The sequence below is a fragment of the Paralichthys olivaceus genome, chromosome 1 (assembly GCF_024713975.1).
Source record: "Paralichthys olivaceus isolate ysfri-2021 chromosome 1, ASM2471397v2, whole genome shotgun sequence".
NCBI lineage: Eukaryota > Metazoa > Chordata > Actinopteri > Pleuronectiformes > Paralichthyidae > Paralichthys > Paralichthys olivaceus.
The window spans coordinates 9,672,901-9,687,358 of NC_091093.1; the positions used below are offsets into that span (position 1 = coordinate 9,672,901).

Sequence of the window (14,458 nt, forward strand, 5' to 3'; positions counted from 1 at the left end):
GTCTGCCAATTAAAGTGTACTGTGTATAATAAGCGGTGTCTCTATTGGGTGTTTAGCTTTATCGAGCCTGTCTGGAGATGGAGCTCATACCTGCTGCTCTGCGAATTGCAGCACATAAAAGATGGACTGAATGTGTTCCAAGGGAATATTGCCCTCTCCAAAAGACCAATCCGTCTTGCTTAGGGAAGCAATCTTAGGTGCGGTAGATAAACTAATATTTGTGTATAACCTCAGTCAGACAATACAAATGATCGGATGATTTTTCATCTCCTTATGCATACAGGGAAATATGAAAAATTGAGGTTTAGGAATATTTGCAGGGTCTGCGAGGCGGCTGGCTGGGCCGCTGAGTGCCCTAGGCCACGCTCCTCACCAACGACTGCCGAGTGAAGAGTGATGAGAATATTATACCCGTCTGTTTCCCGTCACTCCCCATCCTCCCCTCCCACCTTCTTCATTCTATCCTCTCACCACACTAATTCATACGGCCACAAGATGGAGAGAGAGGGAGCGAGCGAGGTAAAATGAGAGAGCGGAAGCGGTGCACGGGCCGTCCCTCTACCTTGCCATCTTTTTCACTCTGACATAATTTTATTGTCCCTCCCACCTTAAACTAACACCCTACACCACTGCTACAACACATACACACACACACGTACTCTTCATCCTCTGGCCCTCAGCTCATTGGATTAATCTGCTGGTGCAACCAGACCAAACTATTGATCACGTCGAAGTGCTGGTGGGTGAACACAGACTCAGTGTCATCCCTAGTGCTGTTTGAAGCTGATACTCATCTTTGTGGAAGTTGAGAGAAGATATTAAGGAGGCTAGAATACTTATACTCCATCTTTCTTATAATAAGTTGCCATCAGTGATCCTAAATCCATAATACAAGAAATGAACTGCAATACGTAGCATATATAATGAATTTATTGTGCACAAGCACCTCTAACAACCAGGTTTATTAGTCTGTTTTTATGATTAGCAGGCCTTGAGAGCATGGTACAGTATGTGTTTTGCCACCATCAGTCAGGAGAACAGCACGTTTCCCTAGAAGACAGGGTACATTTGGCTCCCCACAGGCCTGTGTCCCTCTCTATCCTTCTTCCTGCCTTTAAGAAACTGCTGAATCCCACAGAATCCGGCCGTCAAGTGCAATTCCCCTCACCACCACTCTCTGACATGGAGATGGTGACATTTACCCCCACGCTCCCCTCTCCCCCTCCCCAGGTTTGGGAGTTTTTATTTTTAGTTTATTGCGTTGCCTCACGCCAAAGCCTCCCATGTTTTCCCTTGAAAACCTTTCTGTTTGCTCTCTATATTTCTGCATTATCTGCCTTTGCCCTCTGCTTTTCAATATGTCTTTTTTTCTCCCCCTTTTTTATTTCATTTTCTCCCTCCCTCCCCCCTGTCTTTGCATCTCCTCTCCCCCCTTGCTATTTTAGCTTTACTGCGGTGAGGAACTTCTCCCCTCGCCTGTTCAAGATAAATCAGGGGTCTGAGCGGCGGCAGACGGTCGGAGGCATCAGTCGCGAGCCTGAATGAGATAAGCGGCACTCATCTCTTGGCCCTGTATGGAGATTTATTGGGCTGGGATAAGCAACAAGCTAGCCATCACTCTCAGCCAAATAGACTCCCCGCCTGCATGTGTTTATTCTTATTGCACTGCCACGACCACTGCCGCTGTCAGGGGTGGAGTAGCCCCCGGGGGCCTTCTCCGTGGTAGAGGAAGCCTAGCCCTGCTCTCTGGATCATTACCTTCTATTAGATCAAGAAAACAAGCCTCCACACTCGGGCTCTGAGTGACACTGATGGTCCAATTTCTCTCTATCTCTGAGGACCACATAGGCATATATAAAATAAGGTTATTGGATTGGGTCCTCACATCCAAGTGTCAATGCCGTTGTCTTTTTTTTTGAATTTGTGAGCCCTTCTGTTTGTGCAAAGCACATAGAAAGAAATCCTTAACTATTCACGTATCTGAAGATTATGTCAGTGATGAGGTCAGAGAGCAGTCAGGGACTGTAAGGTTTGGAACAATGTATACATCAGATTTGTGGACAATTAATGTGAATTCTTTTCATTTTTCCACATTGGCCACCAACCCTCTTAATCACAGTCTTAAGAGCCAGGAAATGTTTTAAACAAGGGATAACGCAATTTTCTGCTCCTACATGAAAAGTTGAATTCATGTGCAAATCAATGCAAATATGCATAATTAAAACAGAGTGTATGCTTGTATGACCATACTTGACTGGTATGACCAGTAACACACTGTGGCAAGTGGCAGGGAACATATATGAGACAACATAAGCCGTATCAAAGGTCTCTAGCAGAGAATTACACTTATAGTCTTATAGTACTTTATTCGCTTATGATATCCAAACTGATATCCAAAGCAGATTAATAAACTACTTTTTGTGTCACCAGTTATCAAATATCATCAGTTATCAGTTATAAACTCGGTTTGTAACAAAAGCATCTAAAACACTAAATCTGAACCAGAACTTTAGATCGAAAGCCTGAGAATCAGGTTTCAAAGTTTCAGTATCAAATCTTTTGTCAGTACATCCAATGGTTCATAGAAAACAGGAACTTAAAGTGAATTCAGAATGTTTCATTTTGCACAAAAAAACTGACTGACAACTGATTAACAAAAAGCAAAATGTATTTGAAGCAATGCAATGACAGTGTTTATACCATGCACCCACGGTTAGTACATAATAAACATAATAAAGACACATAGCTCCTGGCTGACACACAGCCAGGAGCTATGTGTCAGTAAAGTTAAATAGACAATCTTTGGTCACCTTGACCCTGCAGTTTTAAATTGTCTCTGGGCTATATAGTCTATAGTCAAGAGCCTGTTTCACAGAAGCAAACTTTGATCGTTTTTGATTAACGCAAATCTCATGTTGCAGTTTACAGTTTGTATAATGCAACTGACTCAAGAAAATCTTTGCAAATGAAGTATAATTGAGTGCCATTAACCTGTAATCGCCACATGTGGCCACAGTGGCCGCTGTGACAAAAGTCCAGGATTTCCATCCGAACTCTTCTTCAGCTGCAGGATGACAGCATTAATTTCTACAGACCAGCCGTCTAACACATTAGCCAGCCGGTGTCAGAGAGCTGCAGGCCAAGATGTGCACATCCAGCACCCGCTCCTTCCCCACTCCCTCCTGGTGCCACAAAAACATACACACCCCTCACCCAACAAGTTCTCCACAAATTGCTTTTACCCTCCTCACCCCCGAGTGTACACACACACATATGCGCACACAAACTTGGGCCATGGTGGGGTATCGGGGGTTCGTTTTTCAGCACTCAGGTTATATTTAATCACAGCTGGCGGATGAGGAGGCTTTTCTCTTTATGAAAGGTATTAGACCAGCATTGTGTTTTCACTCAGCTTTACACTCTGCCCCCATGCTTCTCTTCTCCTGACCTCTGTTACCATGTGCCAGGGAGGAATTTGATAAAGTGACATCGGTCTCCACTATCTCTTCCTTGCTCTTCATCTCCCATCTCGGGTTCAGATTCTAATAGTGCGTCTGGCAGGTCTGAACTGCCTCTCATCTCATCAGTGGGGTCACACCTTTGGGCCGCCCTCGCTCTCTCTCCCCCAGCACTCGACTTGTCATTTATTTTGCTGCCGAAGCGGCCGGCGAACCCGCAGGTCTGATTCAATCTCCAACATCCCGAGGCTGATGTACTGGACAGAGCCCATCGCCGCCGCCTGCAATAGCGCTCGCAGGCATGAAGAGGGGGGCAGGGTTTTCTTGCAGCAGGAACACCGGGGCCCTCGTGTCTTGCAACTTCCTGCTCTCCGCTCATCCTTTGCTCTCTCCTCGCTGAACCTGATCCTTCGGGGAGGATTTTCTTGCGCCATAAATTGTTAAAACACACTTTCGTTAGCCTAGGAGTCGCACTCTGACAGAATACGCTATCATTCAACTTTCCCTCTGCATCCTTATGTGACTTATACCCCAACCCGAGTTGATCTGTACTACTTCTACTTAAGGGCCCCATTCTCTTTGATCTAACTAAAGTTACAGAGGAAAGTGAGAAGCATTGGGAAGGCTCCAGCAGGGGGGTTTACATGCCCTTTCAACACTTTGAGAAGCAGGGGATGCTCTCCATTCTGCTTCATGTTGCACCCGGGGACTCTCCCCACTTCACTAGCATGCATCAGCAGACACTTGGTCATTAGGTAGATTGACAGTGATTGTCTGGCCTGCGGAGCTGAGGCAGCCTCTGCTCAGCTCAGATGCCTGCTTTGAAATGCACACATATAGATTTTGTGTGGGTGAACAGAATTAACAGAAAACGTTACAAGCGAAGGTAATCGATAATGGTGTGAAAGATGCAGCGAACAGTGTGGAAATCACATTTTGGACAGGTTGCTACTATGTAATTGATTGGGTGTAGCTTTAAGCAGCTGCTGTTTTTTCTTTAAAAAAAAAAAAAAAGGCTGACGGCCAGTACCTCACAGATTGTGGTTTGCTTCCCTGCAGAACTTTGTCATTCCTCCGACTTTGTGTTGAGAAAGAGCAAGGTTTCTAATTAGCTTTTTCATGGTCAGTGTGTGATGGACGTATTATATATCTCCTGTTAGATGCAAAACTAACTGGTGGTGTACTGTACAGTCACTGATGACCGAAGATTGAACTGGATTTGACTCGTGTCCTCCTATCCCTGCACTGGCCTCCCTCATACGTCTGTTTTTCTCTGTATGTGTGCAAAGAGGAGGTTGCGGGCTGTCCTCTATTATTCATCAGTGGTAATGAGTGAGAGGAACTAGCAGCATCTGTGGACTTATTGATCCTACCCTCTGGTTTCGTGCCTCAACTGTGGTGGGGGAGGACAAAGGGAGGTGTGCTCAACCCAGACCCACACCTCTGCTCAGGAGCTTGGGGAACGTGCCCAGCCCCCTGTTTCTCCACCCTGGCTGGCTGGCCACCTGGCACTGAGACATTACCCTCTCATTGTTTTAGATTGGAGTGCCCTGCCTTGGTTTAGGGACTGACTGAAGTGTTAAAAAAATGTTCACGTTAAAGTCATATATACTGTCACTCTTAAAGGTTTGCATTTTGGAAAAGGTGAAACATCATGCTTTACCTTTGTTATTTTAAATTCAGTCTGAGTATGTAAATGATGAATGATGTAGATTTTGGAAAATGTAAATTTTATAAAGGATGTGTGATGACCATGAGGCGATAACCCTCAGTTGCCCTGTTGACCATATTCAGTATATCTGAGCCTCCCTCTCACTATGTATTTCCCTCACTCCACCTATTTTACTGCCTTGGTGCACAAATGCAAGCATGCTAAATTAGGCCGACCCCCTTTTAATACCACAGAGGGGGGAGAAGCAGCCATTATGAATTATCCTTAATTACAGCCATTTCCTAAACTAATAAAGCTGCTAAATCTTTACTGCAAAGGTTAGTTTACCCAGCATGCATAAAAACCACTGCATGTGTGTGCGTGTCTGTGCCTCCGTCTGTATGTGTGTGCGCGCGTGCACATGTCGGTGTGTGAGCTCATGCATTCAAGCGTACATGCTGGTGATGGGTGTGTGTACCGTGTGTGTTTGTACTGTATGTGTGTGTGTGGGCGCAGGAGAGCTTGCTGGCAGCACCCATAGTCCCATTAATTTCACGTGGGCTCCCTATCACCAGTCACAGATGCCTATAGACACGTAAATGAGTCTCCAGCGAGCGGTGGGCCGCCTCAGCCAGCCAGCTCGGGCCTAATGGGCTGGAAAGCCAGCGTATGTGACGGCAGGAGATGAGGGCCTTATTTACACTGGCAGACATTAGTGGATGGATGCTGATTCACTGATTAACACGTCAGCCTCCCTTACATCCCCCCACCCGTCCACCCCCCATGCCTCCTCCGGTTCTCTTCATCCCTTCCCTCTCTCCCTTCAAACCTCTATGTTTGTAGCTACACACGTTAATATGAACACACAAAAACAAATCCACACACATATCCTCTTCCTCTCTTTTTTTTGTTTCTTCCCCTGAACTTCCTACACCTTCCCTTGACAACATATACCCAGTGAAGAACAATCAAACACACGTACACAATTTCCAGTGCTGGAAATCCATAGTGGCAGGTTGCTGAGAAGGGGGAAGCCATCTGTGATTGATAGCTTCTGCGGAAAGATAATGTTTCTCATGCAGTGCGGAGTGAGGCACTGATGGAGGAAGATGACTTTTTGAATGGTTAAGTGGGTAAACGTTAGATCGCGCCCGCGGAGCTCCCATTCGCCTCACCCGCCATCAATCCCTCCCTCTGCTCTTCGCTTTCTCCCTTGCTCTGCCTTTTTCTTTCAGTCGACTAGATTGTTTATTGAAAAGGCACGAGGAGGCCACCGATAAGAGAGGCAAGGCTAATGCCGTGATTTGTGTCAGTCACGCCACACAATTTGTTACAATCGCGACACTTATCACAATATAATATGTTTATTCTGGTCAATTAAGTGCCGCAGGAAGGCTCCTGCATTCGAAGTGTCACATGCAAGACGGGACAGGGTGAGCGTGATCAAAGCAAATGGAACTAATCTAATTGTACAGCATCGCACGCTGCTGCCACCTCAGTAGCCATTACCATTGCCAGCCAGCCTATGAAGCAGTGCATTTTGGGAAAAACGATAGAACAGCTCAGGTTTACAGGTGCAGAGATGGCCAGGCTCTGTGCACAAGACACACACATAACACATACTGAATTTTTCATTTACCTATGTAGGCCTTCACTTCTCTTTAGCATCTACAGACATATTTCGCCTCCCATAGATATATTACAAAAACATATCAACACTTTGACTTGCATCCACAGCAACACCATAAACACACACACCCACAAATACCTAATAACAGAACAGGTATGACAAGAATACAAACAAGGAGTGCACCTAAGTGCACAAATAATCACACTTACGTAGGTCTGCGTACCTATGCAATTACTCTGACGCACTGACACCAACAACCCTTTGATCAGTTGTATCAAAGCCAACACACATAAACTTTTTTAAATACACAGACATCTACTCAGAATAAAAGCGTACATCAGCACACATATTTGACATATGTACAGCTGCATGCACACATGATCACACACACACCTGGACACATTGTGGCCTGGCCCCAGCATGGATCTGAAAAGAGTCAGAGTATACATAAAAGCAGTGAAGGCAGGCTGTGTAGCGAACCAGTGCTGCCATCGATCTGAGAGGGTTCATTAGGTAAGTGCTGACATCACAGATTGATGTCTCTTTAAACCAGTGCCTGCCGAGGAGCTGACAAGGAAAATCAGCACTATTGACTCCCTTAGTGATGTGTGTGTATGTGTGTGTGGGTCTTTGTAACATACCACTGTGCGAACATACATTCTTACGCACATATGCCCCAATAAAATGAACATGTGTGCTCTAGCATTTGGCACACAAGTGTGTCTCTTTGCGAGTGTGTGTGTGTGTGTGTGTGTGTGTTTGTTTTTTCCCTTGACGCCACACTAAATACCCTTGTCTGTGATGGGCTCCTTGGGTGTAGGTGTTCACTAATGTTGCTAGTTATACACTCAGCCATGCGTCTAAGGAGCCTGTCAGCCTGCTTCTCCCTCTACGCCACCATCCATCCATCCATCCAGTCACCATCATAGAGTGGGGGAGAGATGGAGTGGAAAATGGAGATGAAGAGTAATGGAAAAAACATAAGGTGGAGAAGTCAGAGAGGGACTGTGTAGAATCTCCTAACATCTATATTTCATTAGCACATTTAGGAACACTGTTTGGTGATTATGTCATGCAACTTTTTGACTAATTTGAAATCTAGGGAGAACCTTGGCATGGAGCGGCGTATGTTTTGAATGAGACCTAAAAGCTGTTTCATTCAAATTCAGGGCATAGATTTTTTTAATTCATGTCGCGGAAAAAAAGAGCCTGAAAGTTGTCTCAAAGCACGGCCCCAGTCCCTTTGCCCTGTACTTGTCGATTGATTTGAGATGTCATTTGTATCTGATGTGTTTCTCTAATTAAGATCAGGGGAGAATCATTGGCATCGAGTGGCTCCACACGCCCATCGATTGGAGCAGGGAGGGAGTCGGTGTTTGTGCGGATAGTGTGGACAGGAGTGACATGAATCAAATGGGTAGGTTGAGCCAGGTCCAAAGTGATGCCAGACCCAGTTAGGCAGTCCACAAAACCTCCATTGCCGATTGTTAGGTCATTGTAGGTGTATTTGACATACAGCTTCATGAGAAATGTTTGTCTTATCATTTCATGCATTCTTTTGCCAAGGAATAGCAGAGCATTTGATTATGTAACATAGGCTGGGTGACTAAATATAACTTTTGCCAGCACCAATCTGTTATTGTTCTCAATACCTATTCCCTGCTTATCTTGTTTAATCCACAATAAAGTCTTAAGTACTTTAATACATTTTAACAGTGAACTACAAGAAATCATCAGCATACATTCAACAGTCTTAAGCTCTGATGGTAATACAATAACCATCACCTCCTCTAAAGACTGTGGCACCATATCCAGCTCCTCTAAATGAGCCATTGATCAGCTCCTTTGGAATGTGAACAGTTTCTTCATGTCCAGTTGAAATGTCTTTCAACAATCTATAGTCTAAGAGAGACAAAGACCAATCGACTTATCAGGCTTTAATATATCAATACCCAAGATTGTGTATTTTCCACATATACAAAGTAAAACAGTTTATAAAGTTTGCCTGCACTTTATTTTATACTGAGCTGAGCATAATGCAAACTAAGTGTTTGGATTTGTGCAGAACTGAAGGCAAGACTCCCTTCCAGGCCACCGCCACCACCACCGGAGGCACATCCCCATTGGCTGCCTCCAGGAGATTAAAGAGAATAATTGCCAGCTGATTGGCTGTTTAATTTTTTATGGACCTTTGATGCGCAGGGTGTTTGTATTACCTTTATCAGCAGGCATAATAATGGGATCGAGTTAACACAGTTACACACTTAAGTAAAACAGTTTTTATTCAGAGAGGTGAGGAGCAGCTACTCTTTATCTCGCTGTGTATGGAACAGAGTTTTGTGGGTCGACAGTATTTCACTGCTTGAATAAATTATGCAACAAAATGATCACCTGTCCATCTCTACATATATATACATACTAATCATTTTTATTTTTGTGTCATGCCAATGCATTTGGACAGTCCCTTTTTGGGATTACAAAACACCCTTTTGGGATTACAAGACACCCTATATTGATATATATATATTGACCTCTTCATTGTCCTCAAAGCCTCTGCAAACCCTGAGTTACAGAACGACATCTTTAGACCAGGAGTCAGCCACTAGTTTTTCCCAAATAAATATTTGTATTTTCAACCTATACTGTCTTTCACATCATGTAACAAATTCCATAACTGAGCTATATAATTATGTTCCAATGGGTCTCACATGATTCCCATCCCATCTTCCCCCGACTATAGCCAACTTTGGTGCCTATGTAAGAATGTAGAATGTATTTTACAGCAAGATTTTGCACTGATATTTCTAAGCCCTCTAACCCTAGCAATATAGTCAAATACTAGGCACACACTGACTTGAACAATTTTTCACGTTTGGAAACTCGTACTTTTAAAATTTTTACTTTGTTTACTTTGCTTGTCAGTAACAATTAATATTTTAACGTGTATGTGACACTGACAGATTCCATGTGACAAAGTCTACGCACTCTAACTATTTCATTTAAATTAGGAACCAATTAGTAATGTCATATCTTTTTTGTACATATGTCAGACAGTTGTTGATTACACTGTTAAGTAAGTTTATGTCATATTGGGTTGGATTGTATAATATTGTAAGTGTAACATATTAGCGTCTTCAACATTTTATTATTATTAGATAACATACTATTACAATGAATGAATATACAATAGACTAAAGTAGTTATTCTAACAAAAATGCAGTACTTTCAATACAGTGGGGTTTATTGCATGTTCTCTTCCATTACATTACAGATGCCTGTTTTAAGTGACCCAATTATCCCTGCTCAGTGCATTTCATATGTATAATGTTGGGAATACTTTGCTCTTAACTTAACCACCTCCTCTGAAAGCAGTGTGAACGAACATGAGAGTTAGTTGTGCCAGCTCCTTCCAGATCAGGGACAGCTGCAGTCGACAGTCCCGTGTTCATACCTCTGCCTGGTGACACTAATCTCTTCCTGTAGGTGACCTACCTCCACATTCCCAATCTGCCTGTGAGTTGAGGTGTGTGCGTGTGTTTGTGTTGTGTGATGGTTGCCGCGCATGTCTTCTTTGCGGTTACGCTTCGGAGGTCCAGGAACGGTGAGCCTCTCATGGTTGTCACTTTGAGGTGGGAGAGCAATCATTTCCTTGGACAACAGTCCCATCCTCATCCCTGCTTCCCGCCTGCTCAGATTAGTTCCTCTCACTGAGAAAATTTGCATCCGAAATATTTTCCCCTTATTTATTTTTTCTCCAATTTTTTTCATGTTTTTTTTTCCATTTCTTTACATTGCCTACCATCTGTGTGTCTTTTTCTATGCCCTTCTGTTTCCTTCCTCCTTGTTTTCCCCCGGACGCTGTAGAGCATTTTATTACTATTGTCAGAAAGAGTAACAATTCTATTGTGGGGTGATTACGACAGGGTGTTTTACCCACAGATCACCAGAGCAATTAAAATCTGTAAATAAGGCTACCCATGATGCCTCACTCAAACAATGGAGTCCCGTAGGAAGTGTTTGTTTGAAGGAGAACTGTGGAAGAGAGACTTTCTCTCTCTTTGACTCTATCTCTCTCGGCCCCTCTCTCTCATTAATTAGAAGACGCTCGTTCAACCCGACACGGCTGTGTCGATGGGCAGCTTTGCATCGTCGCAGTGACACATATTTCAGACACAAGATGAAGTTGTTTACTTTTGTGTAAGACCTCGCATTACACGACTGCACTTTGTATTGCAGCATGACAAAGATAATGCAGGCCTAATTGTGCTATATCTACAAGAGGCCTGTGCCAGAAATGGCTAAGAGGTAGCAACACTTGCACATGTAGGGCTGACACACATGCTCAAAAAAATGTGACACTATTAGTTTGGATTTTACAAAGGCACATATCAGGCAATACAATTTTACTGCAGTAATTTGCAGAGATCCTGTGCCATTTTGATATTTCTATGTGCACTGATGAGCTTTTTTATGGCCAAGTTCCCTAAACTCCTGGCTAGCCTTTTGGCCTGTTTTCTTCAAGTCACTTGGCATTGCATCATGCCCGTACCTTGGCATGATCAGGACACAGTGCTGCATGATAATGTCATATTCCTTCAACAAACAGCATTATTGGAGCTTTAGCTAGCCAGTAAAACAAAAAGCTACCTTCATTTTGGTTTATTCTCTTAACTGGACTGCTATTATCTACCTGGTTCACAGTTCTTAATAACTTACAAGTACCCTGAATGCCTCAACTATTTTTAATGCTTCTTTTTTATTGTAGAGACAAAAGAGCTCTTTGTAGTTATGTGGGAAGACATGTGGAACATGACGTGTATTTGGTGTCAGGATGTGCGCGTACCGCTTCCGCAGCCACCCCCACCCGCTTCATAAATTACTTACAAGTGGAGTTCGGGCAGGCTGGAGCAAAGGAACCAGACGGATAGAAGGAGGGACCGTATTAAAGCTCAACACAGTGCCACACTGATGCCAGGCTCCTTGGGCTGCACCAGAGGCTATATGCCTTACCAAGATCCTGTTTACAATCAGCCAAAGAAGCTGCCAGCCTCCCATTTCCATAACGACGCCCGCGGTCCTCTGCGGAAACTAATTTCTCTCTGCCGGAGATGCACCATGATGCTGCTTGCTCTGTACCTCTCTCACTTTGCATTCTGTGTCTTGTGTTTCTCTCTTTTGTTTTTATCTGTTTTCTTCCCATCTCATCTTTCCATCATCCCTTATTTGCTGTCTCTTGTTTTCTCCCTCTACACTCATCTTCTCTTGGCCTCATTCCAACCCTCACCATTCAATTCTCTCCTCCTCCTGATTGTTGCCAGTATCCCAGGAACATGTTGCCACTCAAGGGTAGCAAGCTGAATATGGTCGCAAGCATAATAACAAGATATCCCATGGTAGTGTTTACAAGGTGCACTCAGTATGTAGGTCAGTTTATGCAATAAGATGCATATATGGTTGGTTTGTGTGTATATGTATTTAATGTGTGTGGCGATTGGGGCACCTTGTACCCTATCTATGCATTAGGAAAATGGGACTCTGTGTCAAGTATAGTTGTATGTGCTCGTCGTGCATTGAAGTACTGTAAGTATTTCATTCTTTGTGTATTGATGTCTTTATGCAAACATAAATGTAGTTTCCATGTATCTTTTTTCTGCTCATTAATGTGCAAATATTTGTTAGACTGTTTTCTTTGGGATACTTCATATTGCATCCATTTCACTGTTTGCATGGTGTCTTCTTCCATCTCAGTGCATGTCAGTGTGCCATGTCCACTCTGCTGTGTATTTGTTTCTACACTAAAATGCTTCTCTGCGTGAGCCTGTCATCTGCAGCTTTTCCCCCCTTGTTCTTTTCTGTCATGTGCTTGCGCAGATTTTTTTTCTGCTTGAGCCACTTGTGTAGTTGCCATGTTCCTGTGCCTGTACATCAGTGAGCATCTGCTCTTTCAACAAGGTCCCTATGGCCTCAAATGTCAGAGCAAGCAGCTGCCAGACAAGCACATTTTGCAGCAGGCTTGTGTTTCGCCTCCTCCCATCCCTCCACTTCTTGTTCTGTGATGTTAACTGTGATTGAAAGTAAGTAGGCAGCAGCAAGTGGAGTGGAGATGAGGGGAAGGGTCTCTGCTTTTTAGAGAATTGGATTCCTGCAGTTCAGAGGCGTAGGTACTGCTTTTACTGTTGCTCAGGGCCACGGTTTTCTCCAGGGCTTCTGGGTCAGGCGGGGGAAGGTGTTCTGGTGTGCATTAGTTATGGCCTTCTCTCTTGTGTGAAAGACCACTATACAATGGGAAGCCATTTGTACCTTGTCTATATTGTGGTCCATGTACTGTTGGGTATCAGGGGACAGAGAGTGTGTGCACATGTATCAATAGATTTCTCAGTGTGTATGTGTGTGTGTGTGTGTGTGTGTGTGTGTACATGTATGAGTTAGCTTCTATATGCTTTTATATACATTGCACTTATCTGCACCAGTAGTATAACATTTTAGACAATGTGGATCCCCTGTTGTCCAGAGCATAGATGTCACAAGATGTAACAGCACTGCTTATATGTAGGCTTGTGTGTGTATGTGTGTGTGTGTGTGTGTGTGTGTGTGAGAGAGAGAGAGAGAGAGAAGTAGTTGCAGGGCGTGAGCACTGAAGCAGAAAGGATGGAGGGTGAAGAGACAGGCAGGTACCCCCCAGGAGGGGCCTGGGGGGTTGCCCCTCCAGCTCTCCCCCCCCAAGCACAATCTGCTCTGCTCTCAGACACTGCTATTGATTTGTCCAGCAGATAAGACCACAGGTTAGCAGCTCTGCTAAGTACAGTTCTTTTCACCTTTATTCACCTGCAAACAAAGGCTGGACAAAAGCTCCATTTGATGCCAGGTGACATTGTTTCCTGGGCACTACTTTTCCTAGCCTCGCCTATTCCAACCCATCCCCAGCACGAAGCCTGCATGTACCATTAGGGGGCACTATTAGACTCAGTCTTAGACCCTATAAACGACCCAACCCAAACCTGGCATCGTCCTCATGTCTTCTCCCGAGGCTACAGGAAGCCATGAGCTCACAGTTATGGCAAGTCCACAAGCTGTGAGAAAAAGCACTTTAGGTGTCAATCAATCCAGTGCCTTCATCTCCGGTCCCAGGAAGTTGAAATTCTGTGTAAATTCAACCGTAAAGTAGATTAGTCCGACCAGCAGCTTGAAACTGTACTTTGCTATATGAAATCAACATGTGTAGTGAAGTGTAAAGTTTGAACCTGACAGATGTAGATGGAAGCCAAGGAAACTCTTGATCAGCTTAAGACAGACAGTTCATCTCATTGCCAAGCTCTAATGTGAACGGAAGTGAGCAGTACCTGTGTGCTCACCGACAGATGGATGAATCCAGTCTTCAAAAGGCTTCATCGGTGACACATTAACATGAGCCGAGCTTCCTGGAGGACTCTGAATTCTGAGCTGTCTCAGGTGGCAGATGAGATAAAGCTACTATGCAGCTCTGCTTGTTTCGTAACATAACCCAGCTCATGTTGAGAAGAAAATTGGCACCTGCTTGACATCTATTAAAAAGACGTTTCTGAGATGTGAGGGAGGGTTGTAACATGTCTTGTATTTTTAATTAAAACAACCTCCTCTGAGTCATCAACTGCTTTTCATGTGTCCGAAGTCAGAACAGGTGTGAAGGTAAGACAATGAACAATGAGTGAGGAAATACCACAAGGGTGTGTTTGCAATGCA

General features: G+C 44.0%; 1 protein-coding gene across 3 annotated transcripts in view; it reads left to right on the top strand.

Moving 5' to 3' along the window:
* fto (FTO alpha-ketoglutarate dependent dioxygenase) overlaps positions 1-14,458 on the top strand; it is a 119,887-nt gene that overhangs the window by 93,170 nt on the left and 12,259 nt on the right. Inside the window, exons 9-10 of one of the 3 annotated variants that reach the window (XM_069515316.1) lie at positions 8,046-8,156; positions 8,805-8,904. The exons of 1 other annotated variant lie outside the window; for it this stretch is intronic. In XM_069515316.1, coding sequence (XP_069371417.1) covers positions 8,046-8,127 — 82 coding nt within the window. In that variant the 3' untranslated portion in view covers positions 8,128-8,156; positions 8,805-8,904. Of the gene's footprint in view, positions 1-8,045; positions 8,905-14,458 lie in introns of those variants that run through there. One more of the 3 variants, XM_069515253.1, reaches the window with a different exon arrangement.